The 24,863-nt window shown below is 40.6% G+C and overlaps 3 protein-coding genes across 16 annotated transcripts in view; 1 reads left to right on the top strand and 2 right to left on the bottom strand.

The window, feature by feature from the left end:
• map4k5 (mitogen-activated protein kinase kinase kinase kinase 5) overlaps window positions 1-3,257 on the bottom strand; it is a 28,418-nt gene extending 25,161 nt beyond the window's left edge. For 6 of the 13 annotated variants that reach the window (XM_085257661.1, XM_085257656.1, XM_085257658.1 and 3 more), the window contains exons 1-2: window positions 2,298-2,524; window positions 260-423 (exon numbers count right to left, since the gene is read on the bottom strand). In XM_085257661.1, the coding sequence (XP_085113787.1) occupies window positions 260-400 (141 nt within the window). In that variant the 5' untranslated portion in view covers window positions 401-423; window positions 2,298-2,524. Of the gene's footprint in view, window positions 1-259; window positions 424-2,297; window positions 2,529-2,850 lie in introns of those variants that run through there. The other 7 variants (XM_085257665.1, XM_085257660.1, XM_085257664.1 and 4 more) reach the window with 2 other exon arrangements.
• A 1,052-nt stretch (window positions 3,258-4,309) lies between these two features.
• On the top strand, window positions 4,310-17,666 carry atl1 (atlastin GTPase 1). Of its 2 annotated transcripts, none has more exons than XM_085256503.1 (14): window positions 4,310-4,501; window positions 6,044-6,294; window positions 6,685-6,819; window positions 7,279-7,383; window positions 7,974-8,024; window positions 9,210-9,266; window positions 9,384-9,476; window positions 9,606-9,744; window positions 10,281-10,408; window positions 10,535-10,591; window positions 11,838-11,909; window positions 11,990-12,421; window positions 14,122-14,136; window positions 15,679-17,666. In XM_085256503.1, the coding sequence occupies exons 1-14, from the start codon at window positions 4,462-4,464 to the stop codon at window positions 15,790-15,792; spliced, it is 1,689 nt and encodes a 562-aa protein (XP_085112629.1). In that variant the 5' UTR covers window positions 4,310-4,461; the 3' UTR covers window positions 15,793-17,666. The 2 variants fall into 2 exon arrangements, with proteins under 2 accessions (XP_085112629.1, XP_085112630.1); XM_085256504.1 differs by having other exon boundaries at window positions 4,311-4,495.
• Window positions 17,667-18,469: 803 nt separating this feature from the next.
• On the bottom strand, window positions 18,470-24,586 carry sav1 (salvador family WW domain containing protein 1). The gene is made up of 5 exons (XM_085256505.1): window positions 24,271-24,586; window positions 23,131-23,619; window positions 20,154-20,424; window positions 19,880-20,035; window positions 18,470-19,270 (listed from the first exon to the last, which is right to left on the bottom strand). The coding sequence occupies exons 1-5, from the start codon at window positions 24,383-24,385 to the stop codon at window positions 19,057-19,059; spliced, it is 1,245 nt and encodes a 414-aa protein (XP_085112631.1). The 5' UTR covers window positions 24,386-24,586; the 3' UTR covers window positions 18,470-19,056.
• Between the last annotated feature and the right edge of the window lie 277 nt (window positions 24,587-24,863).

A 24,863-nucleotide genomic window follows, 5' to 3' on the forward strand; every position in this document is an offset into this window, starting at 1 on the left:
GTTATATGACAGGAAATTGACCAGAAAAAGATTCACAACCTGGGGAATTACTCTACAACTAAAGAAAACCAAAATAACCTCCACAGAGATGCCATGAAATTGTTAAACCAATATATTCACATGTAGTAAACATTCAAAGGTGAGGAATGCCATGCTGAGGACTTTTCCCAAATCTAAAGGCGCTTTCTCTGTCAAAGGGCAGAACACACCCATAGTGAAACGCATGTTTAGACAGTGGCCTGATCATATTTCAACTCACTGCAGCTCTGAGCCTGTGAGCTCCGGGAGAATACCAGGCGCAGCATACCACCGGTGGCCTGTCTGGGGGTGGAGGGTGGGCTGGCTCGCTGGCCAGGAAGGCTTTGTATGGAGGGAGGCCATGTGAGCCCGGCTGAACCATCACGTCTACATCAGATGGTTTGTCTGTTTGTGTGCGACAGATAAATAAACAAGAAAATTCTCCAGCAAAACGCACCTCGCCGCAGCCAGACAAACAGTGGGAAACATCTGGCAGTTAGTCGGCTATACCCAGCAAATTAATAACACATACGCAAAACAGCATTGGCTTGAAACAAATACATCAACGCACTAATATAATCATTCGATTTTCTATGGGGATTCTCCAGATGTTTGAGATTCACAACAATCTGACAAAGAAAAGGAGCAAATCCTCATAAATGTGCAGCTGGAACAAGTAAAGCTTTGCCATTTTTCAAGAAGAACATGGTAACAAATCACCTGAACAGTCAATTACTCTCTCTCTACTCTTTCTTACTTTGGACCTCTGGTTTTAACTGCAATAAAAGACTGTAGACTCAAGACTATTTGCCCAGTTTTTCCACAAAAAAGGGAAAAACCCCAAAAAGAAAAACTTACGAAACTAGACTGTCTCACAAAAAGCTGCAAAATAAATACAGCGCATATGCAAGTGAGAAAAAGGAACCAAATAATCATATGTTATTGCTGACAGTCTTTCTATATCCATGTCCAAAAACTAAACACAAATTTGACAGCTGAACTCTTATTCTGAAAAGTTATGCATCACACAATGTACTGTAACTGACCACTTTATTAGGTACGTCCTTGTACTGTCCTGGAGCCACTTTCGCTTTCAGAACTGCTTTAAATCTTCACAGATTCAACAAGGTGGTCAAAACATTCCTTTGGCCCATATTAACAGATAGTATCACACAGTTGCTGCACATTTGTCACGTGCACATCCATGATGTGAATCTCCTGTTCCACCGCATTTCAAAGAACAATAGAATAGAATAGAAATATTCTTTATGGACCCTGACTGGGGGAAACTGTAGTCTTCCAGCAGCAAAGTGACAGGCAGATGGAAAATGCAAATAAAAAATAAGAAATAAGAGACTGTACACTAAGTAAGGGCAATTTACAACATAAGCTGGTGTAGCCCATCTGGTTCAAGGTTAGACATGTTATGCATTCAGAGATGCTCTTCTGCATACTTCTGTATAACGAGGTATGCTGAACGAGTGGTTATTTGAGTTACTCTTGCCCTTCTATTAGCCTAAAGCATTTTGGCCATTCTCTTCTGATATCTGGGATCAACAAGGCATTTTCCCCTGCTGCTCACTGGGCACTTTTTGTCTTTTTCAGATATTATCTGTAAAGCCAACCAATGATAGTGTGGTGGAAAATCCCAGTAGATAAAGAGTTTCAAAAATACTCAGACTATCCATCTGACACCAACAACCACATTCAAAGTCACTTAAATCACCTTTATTTCTTCCTCATTCTGATGTTCAAATTGAACTTCAGCAGGCCATCTTGACCATGTCCACATGCCTATCTGTTGAGTTACTCCCATGTGACTCTCTAATGACATATTCAGTTAGCAAGCAGCTAAACAGGTGTACCTATTGAAGTAAGTGGTGAATGTATTTCTGATGTATGTTGCATTGTCTCCACCAAAAGTGGTAGAGCAAACTAACAAGAAGATACAAGCAACGACCTGAGCACAACAGTCAAACTGGTTTAGCAACACTGCCTCCACAAGCAGGAAAATACAGGTAACAAACTGATCCAACCAATAAAATAAGATAACAAAGTAAAAAACAGTAAGCGCCACCATATGCAATGTTTGGCGCATGAATGGATGCACAACCTGGCTCTCACTCAAAAGCTCCTGTCAATGTGTTTGCCACATGTTATCATGGCTTACAAAGCAAACACCACTCTGGCTTAAATTACAGCGACAGCCTGATTAGTCATGATGTGGTGGGTTATGTTATCTCTAGCTCTAATGATAGACTGTGGGAACATCACTGTACCTTATACACGTCTCCATATGTGCCACTTCCAACCCTCTGAATGAGTTCAAAGTCATGCTGAGGGTTCCTCCTTTGGATTTCATTGCTTGGTCGGGTAAAGATATCCATGGTACCTTGACCCAGAGATGCCTTTACATTTATTTGGACTGACCAACGGTGGTGTCGATGATCTGATGCAACAATGGTTTTGAGTCAGTGTTACTCAGACTGCCCGTCCCTGTTGTCCATGTCCTGAAAGGTGGAAAGTTTTTTGGGGAAAAGTGCACAAAAGAAAAACAGCGAGTATTAATCTCTATTAATAACCCTGGACGAGCTTAGCTTTGACATCTGTCACGCAAGCACTAACTAATTTACCGCCAACTACTCCTCAAAAGTAATAAAGAGACAAGCATTTAAAAGCAGTGACTATTATAACGGTATTAACATGCAGGTTGTGGTCATTCCAGCAATTAGCCAGAGCCGGTGAGAGGCTTAGCATCCGGGCGGGTCAGCTAACGCTAGCTAACTGGCTAAAGTTAGCTTCTCGGCTGGCTTTAACTTCAACAGTGTATACCTTCAACAACACAAACACGGCGGGAGCATGTCTTGAACTCCGAATCGTTTTCAGGCTTTTAACTGTGCGATGGCGTCGAATAGTTATCCAAAAACAAACAAGCAAAGGCGGTCCCCCTCTTTTGTTATCGAGGGAACAGTAGTAAACTTCACTCGCTTGCTGGTCCTGCTGCTGCTGCAGTTCACTCCTTCAGAGAAAAAGCGACAGGGTCGACTTCAAATCCCCGCAAGCCAGCGTTAAGTTTTGCCGTTGCCATGTCATTTCCCTCGGCTGACAGTTTTAGATTAGCCTCGGGCTCATGGGTAGAATACTAACGTTAGACTACATAAACAATAAACTGTTGGATTTACTGAAATAACACGCTCCCTTAAAAGCAACAGTGTGTTACTAATCTTTGTGGAGTCGCAGTTATTGGACGCTGCTGCATTCGAGTGCATCACGGAAAATAATCTAACCACAATCACGTATTTATTACATCGTTAATAATATAACAAAAGTATTCGATTTGTAATAAAGAAATAAAAATATAAAGGGCATTCAAAGCACATGAAATGTATCTAGACGTCTCATTTTTAAAATAGTACCTTTTCTTTATTATCTATTCGAACCAAATTTTGATTTATGGGCTCGTTTTTGATGTAGTTATGGTTTAGTATCTCAGCATATCTTTTCAAAAAAAGTTGGATGAATAAAATTTCTGTTGAGATGTAATTATGACCCCTTAAAGTTATCATTTGCAGGTATTACTGTATTTGAAAATGCTTTACAAGCATAATTTCATGCCACAAAATACAATCAGGAATAATAAAAATATTCTAAATAAGAGAATATCTTTATTTTTCAAAGGGTTGGTGGAAAAAGGTCTGAATTTTTTTGATGTATGATTATAGTAATATTTTAGGTTATTCTTTTTTTTTTTTAATACAATTTAAGTGAAATAATTATCTGATATCAGTAGGTCTAAAACCAGATATCTGTAATTTCCTTTATTACCCAACATGAAAGTGGTTTATTTTAAGGCAATAATATTTATCCATGTGTTAGAATATGATATGGGTAATTGTTTTAAGGAGTTGATGTTTTCTTTTCATAAAGTTACAGTTCAGTTCAACGTATAGTAACAGTTCAATAAAGAGGGGAATTTGTATTTATTTATTTATTGAATGTAGTATTTTAACAACATACTGACTACTGCTTTACCCATTTGGAATTTACATTTTTACAAAAGCGCACATGAAGGGGGCATACCTTTCAACCTCTGTGTAATTACCGCCACCTGCCGGTAGAAGCTAAAATTTCAAGTGAAGGCAGCGACAAAGAAATGCGTTTCTGGTCGCACTTTCAAGCACATAATCGTTAATCATTCTTTTCTGTAGACATTGCAATATAAGCTGAACTGCAGCTGTCGTCCCATGCCTCAAGCTGCTGCTTTAGAACTGCGCCCCCTAGCGAGATACAGCATGGCTGCATCGCATTGAGGATAAAAGCTCCATCATCCTCCTGCATCGTTTTGGTGGAGCCAGGGCATTCTCCCAGCCCACGATATACACTCATGACTACCGACTAGGGTCGCTCAGTAACCCACAATCAAAGGGATATAAGGACAGTATTATGGCGAAACACCGTCCAGAAAGAGACAGCTGGGGTGAGTGTACGTACAGTATTTCATATTTCATTGCTTTTCTTGACGGCACAAACCGTTTTTTATCCTCCCTGCCGAGGAGGAGAGGGTGTAAGCCAGTAAGATGTTTATCTTAGACTCCATGATGAAAGGCTTGGTTTCGTTTTGACCGTATCATGACCAGTGTTTATTTATTTGAATGCAGCAATACATGACGCCATTTATCGTGAGAAATACGTGCTTTTGTGAGTCTCTGCAGGAATATTGTCTAATCAGGCATAAGCAAGCACAGACCTGTATTTCTAAGACACATTATATTTTTATTCAGTAATCAGCGCGTAGGGAAATGTCTGTTAGTGCTCTCTGGACCTCCCTAAGAGGCCTGAAAACCAGCTTCTGGTGTATTTTGTTTATCACAGTGAGCTTCTCGTGATTGTACGTGGTGCATCTGGCATACAATTATGTAATATTGCATCAGAAGATAGCCTCTCATCATCCTCAGGACCACCATCTGCACCCTGACCGTTAATGCCATCATCACTGTTGGTGATTGTCACTGACATCACGCTATGCTCTGTGTTAACTATAAATTCAGGCCTGCAAGGGGAAGGAAGGGGCTGAATGACTGCATTAGGAGTGAGGGGGGAAAGGGTGAAATGCTGCTGTTTGTCATCAGAGAGTTTATCTGGGCTGACCCACTTTGAGCAGACCGCTTCTGACGTCTTTGGCTGTTTTAAGAGCAACAGCAGCAGCAGAGGAACACGATCAGGTTAACCAGGCAGGCTCATGATGCCAGGCCTGGTTGAAGAGGCCATTGCAAGAGATGTGAATCCACCCCGATAGTCCCCTTCAAGCCTGAGACGAAACCTTGGATGATTCCTTGCTGAATTATTCACCGTGCATTCTTGGCACCCTTTATTAATCATTTAACACATCCTTAAAATTTTGTCTGCTACTCCTTAATCTGTCACTGCTGCTTTTTTAAAGAGTTGTATCCATGCTTTGATTTGCATTGAAAGCTCAAAATTAACACCACAGCTGCAGTGACTGGAATTAGTGGTGTGTGTTTGGACTTTGTTTCGTCTTCAGTAAACACACATTACAGTGTGGGGAATTTGGGAGCTCGGAAAGCCTCCAATCATTGCAGGAAGCCCATTTAGCCCTTACACTGTACATGAGACAGCAGAGACTGGAAAGACACTGAGTCATTGCATGGAAAAAACCTCTGAATGCACATGATCTCATTCGATAAAAAGAGTGTGGCCTGATTCATTAGGAATATTATTAACAAGCTTGCAGGCCATGCTATTGATCTGGAGCTGAAACAGGAAGGAGTAATGGACTCAACTTTCCTGTTTCCTCACTTAATGGACTGCTAAGTGCGCTTATCATCACTGTGAAGACGTTCTCGCTGTTCAGTAACTCACACAACAACATTTTAGTTGGTGTTTCATTGACACAATAAATTCTTTAAATAAAACATTTTGCCTCCATCTCTGTGTTTGACTGTAATGTTAATGCTGTTTTCTTGCTTCAGGTTTTATGATTTCCCACGACTGTCTTCTCTTCCAGGGTCCCTCAGTGATAAAAATGTCTATGATTGGAGCTCAGAGGAGGAGGAGCCAGACGGACGAGCTCGGCCCATCCAAGTGCTGCTGGTCAAAGATGACCACACCTTTGAGCTGGATGAGGCGGCGCTGAGTCGCATCCTGCTGTCTGAGGAGGTCAGAGATCGTGAGGTGGTGGCCATCTCCGTGGCCGGGGCTTTCCGGAAGGGCAAGTCTTTCCTCATGGACTTTATGCTGCGTTACATGTACAACCATGTAAGTCTCTGCAAAAGCATTACTCCAGTCTGCGTGGTATAGATCATACAGTCTGTGTGCGTGAATCGGCTCAGTCGTGCTGGTGGAAAAGTTCCCGATTTAGCTTGTGAGTTGATGTAGCACATAAAAAAATTGAAATATAGCAAAGGAACTGGCAAAAAAAGAAGAATATTTATGATATTATATTACTACATGCATGCACCAACCTGCTTATGTACAGTAATCTTGGAATAAAATGGCTATGCATTTCTTTATCTTCCTTTATCCTATTTATACCTTCTTTTTTTCAAGCAGCAGATCAAATTAAAAAAAAAAAAAAAAGAGCAATATTTCAAAGCCACTGAGGGTAAAATGACCTGTTAGCCTAACATGTGATCTGTTGGTGCTCAGGCGTCTGAAAACTGGCTCGGCAATCCAGAAGAACCTCTGACCGGCTTCTCCTGGAGGGGCGGCTCAGAGAGGGAGACCACTGGGATCCAGATCTGGAGCGAGGTCTTTCTGGTGGACAAACCAGACGGAAGAAAGGTGAGACTGTATTTCATCCCACGACTTGACAAGTAGGCTAAAGTGCAATTGAGCGCTTAATTAAATATCACACATATACTTGTTTAACCTCTTTACAGTGACACCTTTATATTCTCAATGAGCCTGGCAACAGGTCGTCTTAAAGCTTCTCACCTTCACAGTCGTAGCTGCAGCTTTGGTTGGATAACTTGAAAGGAGTCTTTTGTGGTTTAGGACATTTTTTATACCTGCATCAGCCAAATGTTTCTAACATTTTGCATCAAAGGTTGGTCGTTCTTTTTAGTTTCATTCAAAACGAGCTGCTGAACATGAATGGTTGCTTTAGGCACTTTCTGTTCTCTGGAGTGTAAACACTCCACACGCTGTATTAAAACTCACTTTCCTCAGTACAGCACATCCACGGCGAACATATTGACTCCTGCAGCAAAGGTGAATGCGTTCATCTGTCTCCTCACACAGGTTGCTGTGCTGCTAATGGACACGCAAGGCACATTTGACAGCCAGTCGACGCTGAGGGATTCAGCCACTGTGTTCGCCTTGAGCACCATGATAAGCTCCATGCAGGTGCAGTGACCTTCAGTCATCTGATCCAGCTTAGCTTTAGAAAAGACTAAGTATTTGTAAAAATGCATGCATGTACTTTGAAGTTTGTTTGGGATGGACTATCTTAGTGATGATTTTTTTTTTAAAATAAAACTGTCATGAAATTCTTTAGAGATGTTAATGACCCTAGAAGTTTTCCTATAGCGCCACCACAAGACTGACGTCTAGTTTTGGGTGATAAGTCTCCAAAACTAGTTCTTTTCTTTCTACTCAAGCACACCTGCCAACTGCATCATTGTTCAGAAGAAATGGCCCATCTGTCCCTACCCTGTTTCCTCTTTCGGCGGAGTTCTAATGTTAATTAGCTGCATGCTTGTTTTGGAAATAAAATAGTTCCTCTGTTTGTAACAAGCTCAGATTTATAACAAAGGTTTCCATGCTAGCACACCAAACTAAGACACAGGTGTTACATATTATGCCTGCTAGTCCCGTTTGTTCCTCAATGCCTAATGGACTATTTGGTCAATAATTTAACCTGGACAAATTTACCACATTCTTCAAGTTGTACATGTTTAAAGAAAATAACCCTCTAACTCAATGGCCTCTCTCAGGTTTACAACATCTCACAGAATGTGCAAGAGGACGACCTTCAGCACTTGCAGGTAAAATTGCCTTTCAGTTATTACAGGGAAATACAGTACTGCACTAAAGTCCTCAGCTACCCCCCTCCTTTCGTTTCACCAGACCTTCTTATATATTTTAAAGTGGTCTTGATCAATAGTTCTCCAGGCTTTCTGACAGTCTTTTAAAGTTTCTTTTTCTTTTTGGACTTTGGCTGCTTTTTACTCATTTTCAGTCTAGTTGTTGTGTCTGACCGTTTTCACAGGAATGTTTTTTTTGTTTTGCTCGATAAACCACTTAACACTGACCTATGAATCATTTAAGCATAAAAAGAGCAAATAGCTCAAAGTATGAGCATGTCATATCTCAGCATGGTGTGCTGTATGTCCTTAAAATTTTGAGGAAACTGAACAAGCGGAGGACAAAAAAAGAAATGAAAGGTCTAAAATAAACCATCTACAGCACGTGAACAGTATCTGAAAGTCGTGAACTTAAGAAACCAGAAAAAAAGAACCCAGCAAAGATCTGACACTGGACTATACAGATGCATCTGACCCTTCAGTTGGTACATCTACTGTTTACTAAAGCCTTATCAGAAATGGTCTCAGTGGAAGGGAGGCTGCTGAAGCCATTTATAAGGAAGGGAAACCAAGTGAAAGGACTGGTGTAGGCCAGATTACACAAGAACTGGACTGAAAATCAGTGGCAGCAGGTCTTAATTTTGAACATGACTTCTTCTTTTGGCTTGTCCCTTTAGGTTTGCCACATCTTCCTCCATCTCTTCCTATGTCTACCATACTCTTCTTTCAGATTATTTTTTAACAATGAAAAGGATCAAACACAAACACACTGTCAATGCAGCAAAAGCATACCTCGAAAGAAAAAAATACAATGAAACACTGCAAGTTGTAGATTGGTTTCCCCACCTCAATATTATTGAAGCAGTGTGGGATTATCTTGAAACAAGACATAATAAAAGGTGGCCACAATCCAAAGAGGAGCTTTGTTTATGCCTTATAAACTGTTTTCATATATGGTTTCACATGTTTCAATAACTGGAGCTATTTCCATTTTTTCCTAGCAAAATATAAATAAATTGGGTGTGGTTCAAGACTTTTGCACAGTACTACAACTCCTTCGACTTGTTTATATATTAATATCAGAATTATCATCCTCACACATTAGTTCTTCAAATTACTTGTTACAATATTGTTACTTTATTTCAGCTTTTCACTGAGTATGGAAGACTAGCTATGGAGGAGACTTTCCTGAAACCATTCCAGGTATTTTCTATTTAAAGGAAATATATTTAGTATTTCTATTAACACATTTTTATGTCTCAAAATTATTTGAGTGTGTGAGCCCACTTTATAACACAAGAATTATAATTTCCTTTCTAGTCCATGATTTTCCTGGTTCGAGACTGGAGTTTTCCATATGAGTTTCCCTATGGACAGGAAGGCGGCATGAAGTTCCTCGAGAAGAGACTTAAGGTCAGACATCACAGATGTTACTGAGATAGAAGGTCACACCACTTTCAGTCCTGTCACATCAGTTTCCTGAGACTAGCTTAACCAAAGCACATCTTAAACTTGGTGGTTGTCTTCGTGTTTGCGGTCCAGATCTCAGAGAACCAGCATGAAGAGCTGCAGAATGTGCGGAAACACATCCACTCCTGCTTCACCAACATCTCCTGCTTCCTGATGCCTCACCCTGGCCTCAAAGTGGCCACCAACCCACACTTTGATGGGAGAATCAAAGGTACATTTTCTTCATTGCTCACTTACACCATATGCACCTTTCATTCAGGTATAGTATTGTTTGTGAAAGGCTTGGGAAAAACTTCGCAGCCAAATTTCTTGGAACTTGGTGAGGAGGTGACGCTCGGGCAAAAGAAGACCCCATAAAATTTGAAATACTGCATCAGCATTGGACATTAACCTTGGCGGAGGATGCACTCTGCAAATGTACTTCTAGTTTTGAACACCTAATATTGTTTAGTTCCCTCACTTCAATCATGACATGGAACCTCTCGGTCTGTCCTGCGATATCTGCGATCAGGATATTAGGTCTTAAAAGATGCTGGTGGGGCCTCTATAGATCAGACATGTTTAGATATATCTTGAAAATGCTCAGATTGAGATATGAGGGCTCTGGAGGTTTTTCTAATGCTCGTCGAGGCCTTGCTGGGCAGGTTTTTTTGGGGTCTTGCATTTTGTCCCAAAGAAGGCTTCTGCTGTCAGTGAGTGACTTTGCCATGCTGTACACACTCACCAGTCGTTGTCCTCTCTGTCTAGAGATTGATGGTGAGTTTATAAACAACCTGACGGTCTTGGTCCCCTGGCTCCTCAGTCCTCGCAACATCGATGTGAAGGAGATCAACGGCAGCAAAATCACGTGCAGAGGCCTGCTGGAGTATTTCAAGGTTAGAACAAAGCATCGTGGTGATGTGCACAACAACCAGACTCTGTCCTTTCTTTATTTAAAGTGCCATATTTCCGCATATGACTGATCAAATGTAACAAATTAACTTTTTCATTTGTATTTGTAGGCTTACATCAAAATTTACCAAGGCGAGGAGCTGCCACATCCAAAGTCAATGCTACAGGTATATTTTTAATGATTATTTTGCTAACATACAATAAAGCTTTGCACTCAAGATACACCTATGGTCAGAGGTTTACATACACTCATCTGGACATTATTTTAATGGTAATTTGGAGATTATAATGGTTTCTTTGAACTGTTTTTTTTTTCAGGATAGGATGATTGGATGGCATATATCCTTAATGACTTTAAATAACAAAAACCAAGTGCACAATTTTAAATTTAATTACTGTAATTTTTGGATTTTCTCTACTCCACAGAGAGTCAAAAGTATACATGCATGTTGAAATATATATTTACAGTTACTTTAGTCTTGTAATTGATCTCGCAGTATTTTAAACTGTGACAGCGAGGTCTGTTAACTTTTCATCAATGATCATGATTGACAGCAACTGGTAGTTTGTCTTTGCCGCATAAAAAGAATTTGTTTGACAGCAATCATTGGATTGATCAACACTCAGAACAATGGGAAACTCCAAGGAACTCAATGAAGATCCAAGAAGTAGAAATGTAGAGTTAGATAAGTTAGGAAGATCTCTTGGAGCCATTTCTAAACAACTGCAGGTTCCAAGATAATCAGTTCAAACAAATGTGTCACCACTTTGCTAAGGTCTGGAAGAAAACCCAAACTTGCCCCTACATGAGAGGAACTTCATTAGGATTTTCAGGAACAACGCAGGAACCACCGAGGCTCAAGCCTTCAAACTTAAGAACACTGTACAAGCTGTTCAACATGGTGGTGCTAGCATCATGCTCTGTTTTGCTGCTAGTGGTACTGGTACATTGCACAAAGTGGATGGAATAAAGGAGGAGGATTATCTCCAAATTCTTCAACTTCGTCTCAGATCAACAGCTAGAGGAAACTTATGAGACAATGTTCCTAAACACACATCAAAAGTTATGAAATGGCCTTCCCAAAGCCCCAACCTCAACCTTAGTGAAAATTTGTTGACTATGCTTAAAAGCCAGGGCTGTGGTCAAATATCCAGCCATAATTATGCCAGAAGGTTGTTGATGGCTACTAAAAATACTACAAAATATGAGCTTAGATGTATGTATATATTTGAGCCTGAATCTAATAATAATATAAGAAGAGTTCAAAGAAATCCTTAAAAGCCCCAAATAACCATGAAAATCAATGATGAGTGGACGTAAACCTCTGATCACTGCTGTAAGCTTATCCATACTGTTAATTTCTGGTTGCTGACATTGATCCTTACATGATATTTCCATTTGCTTCCCCTCAGGCCACAGCTGAGGCAAATAATTTAGCAGCTGTTGCAGCTGCAAAAGATCTGTACAACAAGAAAATGGAGGAGGTAGGTGAAAACAGATTTGTAAGTGAATGTCCAGTAGCTACCAAGTGACTTCACCGACTCACTGCTGTCACTTCTCACAGGTCTGTGGAGGTGATCGGCCTTTCCTCGCCCCCAGTGAGCTGCAAGCCCGACACAGCGCCATCAGAGAGGAGGCGCTGCAGGTGTTTAAGGGTGTGAAGAAGATGGGAGGTGAAGAGTTCAGCCGGCGCTACCTGCAGCAGCTGGAGGGAGAGATCGACGAGGTGTTCGTCCAGTACATCAAGCACAATGACTCCAAGAACATTTTCCACGCAGCCCGCACGCCGGCCACACTGTTCGTGGTCATCTTTGTCATGTACGTAGCCGCGGGTATCACAGGCTTTGTGGGCGTGGACATCATTGCCAGCTTGTGCAACATGATCCTCGGCCTGGCACTGATCACTCTGTGCACCTGGGCTTACATCCGATACTCTGGGGAATATCGAGAACTCGGTGCCGTCATTGACCAGGTTGCTGGTGCGCTGTGGGACCAGGTAAATAAAAAGAATAACCTGTCTAACTTATCAGTAGTTAGATGGTAATGGTGGCTGCTTAGACTTTGTACAACTTATAAAAGTAAGAAAAAAGGAGAACGATTTGTTTGGTATTGAAAAGATGTCAGGTGAGTGAAAATCATCACATGCATTCAGGTTTTGAGCACTTATACTGTTATCAGGTCTGGTATCTCTTGCGGTTTGATTAGTTTAGGGACGATTGTAGGTTCAAACTTTTACGGGGGCTCGACTCCCAAACAGAATGTCCTTACAGTGTCCTGTAATGTTAATGGAATATGATGTTTCCAGACGTAATCAACCCTTTTCACATTTGCAAACCTCAATTCAACTGGATAAACATCACAATGTTACCCTCAAAAGCAAACTGTCTAAGAATATTTCAGAGTGAATAATCAAAGATTTTAATATATATTCCACCCGTTTTAGGGTGGAGCCTTTAGTTATCAAACCCGAGACAAGACTCTGTCATTAAAGAATTTAATGAACCATTTGTGGCAAAGCAGATAAGATGAAAAACATGCACAAAATTATTTCAGTCTCTTAATCAGATTGAGGCAATCCACCAAATCATCAAGCACTGACAGTAGCATTATTGTACAAACCCTCCCTTTATGCAGATGCAGCCGAGAGCAGCATGTACCCCACTTTTACGAGTAGAGAATAGATTTGTAGTATTATAAGAGCAAGTGGGACAACACACTGCTTAATTATGTGAAATCTTCATCAATGAATGTGGGAAAGCAGAAGCTACAGCTTTATTGGGTGAATTTAAATGTCACAGTAAATAAAAGACATAAATGGATCCATAGCAGTTTATAGCAATATTCAAACTGAATACAGGCTGCTGCTGGACATCTGGATCTGAAGCTGTACTGTAAACAAACACTAAAGAGCAATTTCATCCAAATAAGCATAGAAATTTTTAACAAACTAAAATAATAATGCATATCAGCTCCTTTCCTGTGAATTGCAGTATATCAGCAGACTAGGGGATCAGAAGGTTAAAATAAGCTAATAATCTCTAGTGATTTAATGTTTTTGACCCTATTTAGAGAACAAATAAAAATAAGCAGACACTTTAAAGGTCATGCCATATCCCCACTTTATCAGAACACTTTGAACTTTTGCTGTATTTTAGTTAAAGTGTGTTTTGAATCAACTTCACTGATGTGTGTCATTAAATTACCTCATGGTTTAGAAGGGAAACGTTCACATCTTTAGCCTTTAACAGCAGCACAAAAGATATGAGATTTGCTATTAGCAATAAAACACATGGTTGTGTGCTAGCTGCTCTAGCTGTTACAAAGGATGAAGACTGAGGAAAAACATATGAAACCAGAGTCACTGGTAAAAATAATTAATAATTATTAATCATTACCTTTTCTTTTATCTGTTCACATTTACTTTATTTTAATATGAGAATATGGCTTTCTTGCTTTAAAATTAGCCATTAAAGACAAATACAATACACAGTATCCATCCACATCTGTTAGAAATGAAAGAGTGTCTTTAAACCACTAGGGGGCAAAAACCTCCTTTATTAGTGGCGGCAACAAATCCCTACAAGCCTAAGAGCAACAATTGTGCACTGTTAACGAAGAATCTGTATGTGCTGTTTGTGTTACATGTTCACTACATGTGCTCACACTGTATGTTTGTTTCTTTTAACGCCTCTGCAGGGGAGCACAAACGAGGTAAGAGGAGCAAATCAATTGGAAGTATTAACAAGAACACATTGCTACTGGTGCATTTCTATGAGATTGTTGTCATCAAACTCAAGTTCTGCTCAAATTATCTGAGCTACAGTTAAATTTCCTCTTGTGCAGCCTTATGTTCCCTGAATGAAGACACCTCAATTCACACCTTAAGGCTGCTTTATGAATTAAAAATTCTCTGTCTTAATTTTTAATGACTTTATTTGACTGTTATGATGAATAGTATGAACGCCTGATTTTTCTGTTACAGTAAACCATCTCAGTTTAGCAGATATCACGGCCTCTGCTCTCCTCTCCACTCTAAGAGATTTGATACTGTTGATGAACAGGTTGCTTTCAGCTTTGATGGTTGAAATCATATTGGGCTCTTCTATACATAGTTTAAACAGTTGCTGAAGATATTTTCAAATTAAGATTTCAGATGATTTCCCTCTTGGATCAAAATTTGCATTGTTATATTACTCTATGAATAATAGTTATTATTAGGCCGATCAGCACTTTGATGAAAGGCCTATTTTTATGGTAATAGGGCAGTTTTTAATGCCGTTGGCCCGATGCAAACAAAGCTTTTTCCAAACAGACTGCTTCCCTTCCTGGTCTAAATTTCTGAAACAAAATGTGCCCAGGACTGAAAAAGCCGAGACTCATAAATCCATGGCATTTGACTTTAAAGCAGATTATATTACATATCTTTAACCTTCTATAGCCTTTTTAGTTGTGAATGATTGTGAATGACGTGTTAATCAAATTCAAATTGAGTTTGTTTTCATATTTTGTGCAGAAAATATACTCGGATTGTCCTGAAAAATGACCTAAAGTTTAAATTTTATATGTAAACAGTGGGCTGTGTATAGACATCAACTGAGTGCTCCCTGATTTCCCATTTTAAGCTTATTAAATCAGGCTTAAATCAAGCTGGTTTACAACAGCTCTCAGGGAGCTTACTTTCTCCTTCCATTTTTTGTTGTCAGAATCAGCAGATGTAACATTTATGAAGCAGCTGAATTAGTGTTTCAAATCAAATATGAATGAAGAAAACTGATAAAAGTAGCCACTGGAAGCCTGCTGTGCACGTTTCAGCAGTGTGGAAATAAAGAGAGCAAACAGAGTGAATAAGTTATATAAGAATAACTTGTTTTCAGGTCTACAAAGGTACAAAGGAAGTCAAAAAAACATCAGTATTGAAATGCTTCTAATCCATATGACTAGATTAAAGAAGAAACCCAAATCCCAGCTCCCGGTTTCTGTTTCTAAAAGTATACAGATGCAGTGATAAACCACTTGATATGCACTGATCATTGTACAAAATATGTGTGCATAGCTTTAGCTTTACCAGCTTATATTAGAAATATAAGCTTTACCAGCTTTCTAATACTATAAGCATGTTCATGCATGATGGGTAAATGAATGAATGGACTTTGTTGTCGTGATCTTGTGTATGTGTGAAAATGTAACTCTGGTGTTTCCTGCAAAAGTAATCCATAAGATAAATAACTAACCAGCTCCATGTTCTCTCCATAGGCTCTCTACAAGCTGTATAATGTAGCAGCCAATCATAGGCACCTGTATCACCACGCCTTCCCCGGGCATCAGGTGGAGGAGGTGGCTGAGGAGCAGGACAAGAAGAGGGACTGATTAGTTCAAAGACAGAACATGTCAGAGATTTCCTCGTGATGGACCGAGGGAGGAAGCGGAGGAGGAGGAAGGCAGATGAATGCCCTCATCCATCAGGCACTCTTTAACTCTGGTACTGGCTGCTGCAGCAAGCCACTACTGGTCGTTCACTTCTTTAACCCTTATAACGGACTGTTTAATGTTCATGCATATGCCGAGAGCATCTCCTCAGTGGGTGGCTGCTTCTAAGCATTGGATGCAATGTGTCATGGTCTTTCACCTTTAGTTCGTGAAGCAAACACACCTGTACAAATACCGCGGGCACTCTGCTGGAGGAGACTGCTGCTTATTTCTCATCGAGCGTTTATTTTTATTTTTTTCTCCATCATTCGTCACTGACAATGATTTTTAAAGTATATTCAAATCTGTGAAACCCCCATTTGTGACAATTGTTCTGTTCTTTGAAGTTTTAGTGTTGTTTATAAGGAACAATATCTATGACCTGCAATGTTTGAAAGACAAAATATGTACTGTATATTAAATAATGAGGCGTTACAAACATCATCAGCATGGTAAGTGGTTAATGTCTGTCATCTTTAAGCTCTAAATGCAGGTATACTTTATAAAAAAATAGCTGAATGGTTGTGACTAACTGGTATTGTGCCATAACATGTAAAAAAAAAAAAAAGAGAAAAAAAAGATTTCTCACCTGCTGCAGCCTGGCTACATGCAGACACTCCATGGCACACGAGTTAGTTTTAGGGTTTGGTGTATCTGTGTGCTACGGCACTGGTGGGAGAGACAAAAGTTTACATAACATAGCCGACATTATCTCACTTTATAGTCTGCTTGCAGTTTTGTAATCACGCATCATCCCAGTGATCGTTATATGTGCGTTTGGCTTTTGAGGTTTGGGAGGAAAGAGCAAGGTTAGGTTTCCATTGTGATGTAGTTGGGGGGGCGGGGGCTGCCGAAGCCATTGTTGTGTGTTTCACTGAATGTTCGAGCAAATCCGAGGAATGTAGCTATTCTGTGGCCACCGGGGGAATCAAAGCTAGATGCTATTAGGCGTGGCGACAGGCCTGCTTTGGAAACGGAGCCTCATTCCACATCTCTTTCATCATCTTCTCACACTTAAACCGAATCATCTGTGCAAAACTGCTGCATGGTGAAAGAGGCTTTTCGTGTTTCCACAACAGCTTGCATTTTTAAACAAAAGGCTTGTATCGGTGATGGCTCTTTTTTGGTGTTTGAATACTTCGGCTTAGTAGACTGTTACTGTATATTTGTACAACTGCGGTCACTGTTTTAACTCCTTGAGTCACTGCGCTGTAAAATGTCTGCATCACATACAAAGCTGCAGCAAAACTTTTCTATGTCTTTTTTCTTTTTCTTCCCCCCTCCCATTTAGATCTGCTCACCAACCGTACAGGAACACTGTCATGCATATTTAGCAAGTTTATAGTGAGGTTCGACCTCAAGGGTTGAAAATTTAAAGGCACTGCAGCAGAGTGGCTTCTAGAGTCTTCCACAATCTATAATCAACATCAGCGAGGCCTTCACACAAAGAACCATCCAAGACCAGTTTAAGATTCGTGATGTTCTGAAATCCCTTTCTATTTCATGACTATGTTTTTGGGTGTTGTGTCCATTAAGAAGTCAGAAGAACAGTATTTGTTTACACTGTGTTGGAATATCTCGTCTGTGAGACAGAGCTTTTCTTTCATTCCTAAAGCATCACCTCTCAATGTGGTGGGAGGACTGAAAGGTCAAATGAATCAACCTTTTTTTGTGAGCTCCTTCAAATTGACTCTGCTTAGTTTTCAGCACACGCATTGCAAAAAAAATTCAGTTGCAAAGAAAAGACCTAATAAAGATGGACCAAATTAATGAAATCTAGACTTGAGTTTTCTTACAATCAGAAATGTTTTAAATACAAGTCCTACGAGGCGTACCGGCAGTGTTTTAAATGGCTCTGCAATTATAAAACACTGTGGGAAGACCGGCAAGCAGCAGGAGGCAACAACTGTACATCCATACGTGTATTTTTCTTCACTGCAGACTTTATTGCTTATGTCCTGTAATTGCAATTCACAAAATCAGGTATGAACAAACTGTAGACATTGTTCTGAGGCGATGTGATAGAGGCCCAAAGAGAAGCCCAATGTTCTGTACAAACCTATTCCACTGCTCCCAATTAGGACATTCAGAAATGTTTAGGTTCCTCTGATACACAGGACTCCTTAAACATTTTATATACTGAGAATAACACATTATCACTGGTCTCCAGTAGACAAAAAAAAAGTAAGAAAACATTTCTGAGTATCTTAAGAGGAGATAAAAGCTGATTAGTGATCAGTAGAATATGTGTCCAAGAACCTGGACTTCTGTTATATCAGTGAAGCAAGATGTCAGGCCATAAACATAAAGCATGAAAAACTGAAACAAAGGGAAAGTAAAGTTTTTGGCAAAATGAATGTGACTTCTTTAAAAAAAAGTTCCAGTAGCTTATTTGTGTTTAATTAAATGCACAAAAACGTGAATTTTCCTGACGAACAATAATGCCGAGAGACGCTCAAACCACCACATCAAATCTGATGCTTCATCAATCAAAAAAGAAAAATGTAAAATTATATATCTGTTAAGGTTTTGGTGGATTGTCTTAAAAGTATGTCATAAAAAAAGGAACAATGTACACTTTCTTTGTGTGGTTTCAGTTTATGACAGTAACAGAGCAAAGGAAAGAAGCCATGAAGTCAAATTAGAAAAAGCTGCCTGTCGCTTTCTCCCACAGGAAAAAATGACGGAGTAGCTGGCGTATACACGATATGAGCAGACGTAAAACTGCTGCACTTTGTTTTATTAAAGGCACAATGTCAGGATGCTTTTGTAACAAATACCCAGAGCTGATTTTTCACACTCTGTGCTTCTCAGTCTTTAAAAAAGGAATTCAAACAGCAATTTTCCCAGGTCGGTGGCTTTCAATAGAACCACAAGCAGTTTCCCATGATGCAACACATTTTTTCTTCATTCTAGTGTTTTGTTTTTTTGTTTCTATCAGTCATCCATAAACAGAGTGTCACATGGCCCCCACCCTGGCCATATATGTGTCTCAACCTCCTGGCTGATATATTTGGATCAAGCAAAGGCACAGATGTGTTTGGTAAAGAGGCAATTAAGAGTCAATCATGATTTCAAAGGCAGCTCTGACCGCTCCCAAACTGAGGAAACCTCAGAGAGGTGTGGCACTGAGAAGTCCCTGCTGCACACACACGCACACACACATCACATGTTCCCTATGAAGTTCTTGTTGGACTGCTGGGCGTACCACTGTTGCCGCTGTTTGCGTGCCTCCACCTCCGACAGCAGCGCCTGCCGGTACGCCTCATAGGACTTGACGATGTGTTCGAGCTCCTTCATGAAGAGCAGCTTCAGCATTCCCTGGTACGTGTCCAGGTCTGCCAGCTGGAACAGCTCCCACTTCAAGATGTGGTCATACCTGATGTAAAGGAGAGGAGAGTCACTGTACCTTTAAAGTTACCCTTTGGGCTGGTTTGAAGATCTATCAGTCACTTCTTTGTGACAAAAATACTTTTATTTGGTAAGATTTTTTTTCAGGGCTTCTCTATTCAATATGTATAAACCCTGAAATAAACACCGATTTGGAATGCAGTTTTCCACAAATAAACATACATGTTTTTGAGGTATTAAAAAACACTATACAATAAATACATTACATATTTAGGTACCTAAGGATAAACATCATGCTTTTCCATTTCCATAAGTATTGTCAATTGACCAAAACTACCAAAAAATACTGATTCTACACTTTTGGTAAGAGCTTGAAAATAACTCGCCTATTTGGTTACTATCAAAAAAAATTATGTCCAGGATTAAATAAAAAGTAGAATAAGAAACTTAGAATTATTAAGTTGAAATTTTGAGATACTAACCCCGAATTTTGACTTATGGGTAGCATTCCCCCCCGCCAGTGGCTTCCATAAATTCCTCCTTTTAGTACCTCTCTTTGTTTGTACATTTACCGATTACTGACTGACCAGAATACTATTAACTAGACAAATGTCAGGTAAGACTGAGTTAGACTCACTTGAGTGGTGCACGAGCATACACCTGCAGCCAGTCTGGGATCTCGGCTGTGTGGTATGGGTTAGCTGGCACGAGGACTGGCTGGTTCCTCTCTGCAGGACGTGGCTGATAGGCCACGGGAGGTGGTAGTGGTGGGGGCTGATCGTAACGAGGTACGCTAGAATACAAAGAAACATCATCTCTATTGTGATGAGGTAAGTTTTCTACTAAGTAAAGAAATAGTAGAACTTTAGTTGCTTAAAAAACTAAAAGCAGCGTTTTTTAATGCTTCATACCTTGGAGCACATGGATGACGGTATTGTGCCCTCTTGTTTATGTGATCCACATAGTAGACCCCAAACTCAGCGGACTCCACCTTCTCCCAGCCTGGAGGGAGCCCCTCCCTCTCGAGAGGGTGGCTCCAGTGTGTAGTGTTAGTGTTGTGGTCGATGTAGTACTTCCTGCCACGGATGGTCCAGTCAACGGTCCAACCGGCCGGAAGGGGGAGGTCCTCCCCTGTCAGACTGGACAGGTTCCCCAGAGACTTGGCCTGTATTCGACCTATGGCTGAGAAGAACAAACATTTCTTTTTTAGAAACCCTAAGGGAGAGGCAGAGATGTCTGACCAATCATACAGAGGAGCAGCTGCTGGCTAACAGCGCCCCTGGGAAAGAAGAAATATTTGGAGAAATTTCTTAAAAACTGCCTGTGTGGGAAAGTGTCATGTAAAGCAGAGGACAGTACAGAGTTTAAACTTTAAAACTAAGATTGCTCGACTCTGTGATTGTTGTGACAGAGGGCCATCTTATTCTAAGTGACACTGTGTGATGAATGGTAGGAAATGGGATTGTTGATACTTTTAGACAGGAAGGCAGAGAGCTCTGCATGGCCAGCCATACACACAGGGCCTTTCACTGGGCGAGAACAAACGGCTGTAAGAGCCGACAGCAGAGAGGGTTCATGCAGTGGGTCCTGTACTTTTATTGGAGAATAACGTCAGCGAGGAATGTCAAGTCGACAGCTGTGTGGATGTGGATGAGCGTGACTCAAAGCAAATGAGCTTGCAGAAACCAAGAATTCCAAATACAGGGGAACGCTAAAGGATCTCAGCGAAATGGCGGCTACAATCTGATAAATTCTACGCTAGAGTGACAGCAACAGAGGTGGAGCTCTTTGCCAGCTGCTGAATGAAGGGAAGGAATGTGTGAGAGCTCCACAGAAATGCACTCCTCCTCCTACACCACCCCCATCTCATCATCATGATCATCATGTTTGCCCTTTCCTTCAGAAAAAAAAATGCTCACAGCAGACCTAAAGCTCAAAACATCACAGGAATTTCTTAGATTACAGTGAGGTGGGCTGAATGAAACAAAGTGGGTAGACTGATAACATCAAGTTAGGGAAAACACCACTGAAAACATGGAAAGGAGAGAGAGAGAGTGAGAGAGAGAGAGTCTGGGATAATTTATGAAAACATCAATCACACACAAGAAAATAACATGTGATTAACTATACCAGGCTCATCCTTTCAGGGTTTGCAGAGGGACAACTTATGCCATTTCTGTTTGACACCTGGACTCTAGTAGCTCAGCAGCTTTTTGCACAAGTTCAAAATAAGCCTAAATTGTCTCATATCAACCCCTTTTATCAGGTGAGGAACCGCATATGAGATCAAGCTATGTGACAGACAGTGACATCTGATAAATCTGCAGTGGCCCAGAACTTTTCAAACTTCCAAACCTTCACCCCTACCTACTCCTACACCTGTGGTCCTAACATCAAAACAGTGGTAAATTAATGAAATGCTCAGATTATGTGTTTGCAACATTGTTCTACATGTTGAGACAGGTGTTGTTTTATGTAGGATTTCCATAAATTAGTAAAATTTGTGGCATGAAAAGTACAGGCCATTTACCATTCTTAGTAGATATTTATTTGTTATTTTTTGTTTTCAGTAAATCTACACTTATTGACTCAAAAACATTCCGTCCCTTTTTTTGCAGCTGTCTGATCAGGTTGTTTATGGAAAGAGGGAAACTGCTGTTGTGTCAAAGAATCATGTCACAGAACAGGACAACCTGACTTGAATTTCCAAGTATTTCAATGAGTGCCCTATTAAGAGTTAAGCCTTGACAAAGCCTGTCACTTCATCCACAGCTAACCCCTCTTTCTTTTACCTGGCTGCCATTTGCGAACAGGAGATTTAAACAACAGGTGTGTGGGGCTTCAGTATAGTATAAGACACCACTTAAACAGTATATACTCTTTTATTTCCCAAGGGGTTGCCACACAAAACCTTCATACCCGATTTGGCAGAGATTTTCCAACAGATGCTTGTGTGATGCAACCCTCCTTATGTGGGCTTGGGCGCTACCTTGTGCTTCTACCCGACTGCCTGATAGACCAACAAAAGGACAGGCAAGAGTAGCCCACAGACCGGTTGTACAACATACTTTGGACACTGTCCAACAACAGACGGTCTCTGCAGGTAGATGGGCCAGCATGCCACCCCCACTGAACAATAATTTCAGCTTAAACCAAATGTGTGACCAACTACATCACAGAGCCACGCTGTAATAACATATAGTGGCATTGTACTGACTGGGCTTCGTACACAAACATGCTGCAGCATCTCAAACCTCACTGTGTGTCAAATGTAAGTATAATGAGATCAGCACATATGTAACAAGGATGATTCATGCCAGCGAGCAGTTTGAGGCTGAGACATTTGACTGGGGGCAGTGTGCAAATTACTAGTTTGCTGGCAGAAAGTTTCAGCAAACACAGAGGTGAAAAATGCAGAGCCTCTAATGCTTGTTTAACTTTACTCCAAACAAGGCTACGTGATAGGCAGGCCTGACATAATACTGAACTGTATACATGACGCTGACAAGCCAGCCACAAAATAAAGAGTGTCTTTATGGTAAGAGGAGGACAAGAAGCATTCCCGTGCCCCCCCCAATCTCAATGTAATTACACTTACATCATCGTAATGTTTACAACACAGAGCAGTAAAATAAAGACTGAAATGAAATTGCTCTTTTCAATTTGACAACTAGTGGCCTGCATTCCTTTCAGAGTAGCCTCTGTGTGGTTGGACAAGAGTTCTCCAAGAGGAAATTTTAAAAGTTGTAGAGTTGCTGATGGGATGTCAGTCATAAACTTTCTAAAACTAGGTGTTTCTTGCTTTTATCACTAAACTTCCCTTAAAATATATAAATAAAGACATGAACAGTGTTAAAAGGGAGCTTCACAAAATAATGTAAAATCTACCTGAAGGGGGTCTGTTTGGAGCTGGGGGAGTATGTTGTCGGGGATGTCTTTGGAAGTTGTGCTCATTGTGCTCGTAGTATCTATAGTCTTCAGGAAAGCGGTCTGGGACTCTCCTTGGCTGGCGCTGCTGCTGCTGTTGATGTTGCTGGTTTTCATAATAAGGTTCAGAGGGGTAATAATACCGGGCATCTCCATTCTCAGACATGGGGCTCACGTCTGTAAGGAAGGACTGTGATGAGCCTCCATACTCATGCGAAATGTCTCCCAGACTGCGAGGCAGGTACGGAGGTGCAGATAAGCGGTGGCTCTCTGTGCGGGCCACCTCGTGAGGAGTCTTCTGCACATGGGTACGGAGGACACTCTTGTTACGGGACACCACAGGTTCCCGGCTGGGTGCCAAAGGGTAGGAAGAAGGCACCATTTCTGGCAGAGGGACCTCTGTGCGTCTCGGTATAGTGGGTCCATGACGGATGAAGGAGGGCATAAGATCTGCAATCAGGTCAGCAGAGCAAATGTCAATAAAAGGCAACGCAATATCTGGGAGCTGCTCATGCCTGATGACTTGAAAATAAATAAATAAAACACCATAATAAAAACAGAGTATTTTACTAATAGGAGCCAAATCGCGTACTTTTACTTTTCATACCTGAATTATAATATTAACTGACTCTCGAATAAAACATTTACACGAGAAGGTAATTTAGTAATACCCACATTTCTACAAAATACTGCTAGTTTCTATAGATACTCTAATAGAAACAGCTTAACAGCAGCTATCACAATAATCATAAGTCAGTACAGACACTAAAAATACGTTTAACTAAACTAATCTACTAGTATAATATGCCTTTAGCGGAGTAATTTAAAGCTGTAAGCATTATCTTGTAACTACTGCACTACAACTGGCGCTCATGTAGCATTTAGCTACAATGACTATCATCCTAGCTGTGTTTGGTTAGACTGTACAGCATTAAACTGTTTTTTACAATCGTGGAGCAAGTATAAATGTCCCCAGAGTCGTTTTACAGTATTTGTTAATGCTAGCTCACTAAGGTTTAACAGTGTTTAACTTTAACTAGCGAGCAAGTTAAGTGATGCTATTCGGGGCTAGCTGATAAGCTAACCACTTGTTGCGCTTACTTCTCAGGAGCGGCGACGTTTCCTTCTTCACATACTTCCCGTGTACCTCGGCTGGTTTGGACGCTTCGTTCTTACTTTTCTTTCGTGAGAGCATAACTCCAGGCTCGGAAAACATCAACAGCACGGTGGGGTAAAGTCATGACACAATCCTTCGACTTTGCAACCATACCGGCCAGTTAGCAAAGCGCGGAAAGTCAACATTTTTCCCCGCAGCTTTGGATTAGCTAGCCGCAGTTAGCCAGCTAACTGAAGCCACAGGGAGCATCTGTGCTGCTGCAGCGGGTACAGTCCCACTACTGGGAAGTCCTTCCATCTGAAGGAGGAGGAGAGAAGAGCACAAACCACTGTGGGGCCCTTCGGTGACATAAGCACAGTATAAACTGTACTATAGTTAGAAAATATCCGTTAAATTTTTCCCATAATTTAATCACTCACATGGCAAAGCTGAAACTAATAAAAACTAGGCTAAAACGGCACAGAAGGAAGCAAACCCCCCTCTAGAAACTAAACAATGTAAAACAAATATTCAAAACAAAATAAAAAAAAGTCATATTAAAATGTATACTAGGGACATTTAACCAAATACTAGTGGG

The sequence above is a fragment of the Mchenga conophoros genome, linkage group LG19, assembly GCF_057382185.1.
Source record: "Mchenga conophoros isolate Kocher_MC1m ecotype Shallow Benthic linkage group LG19, M_conophoros_male_GT1.1, whole genome shotgun sequence".
Classification (NCBI taxonomy): Eukaryota; Metazoa; Chordata; class Actinopteri; order Cichliformes; family Cichlidae; genus Mchenga; species Mchenga conophoros.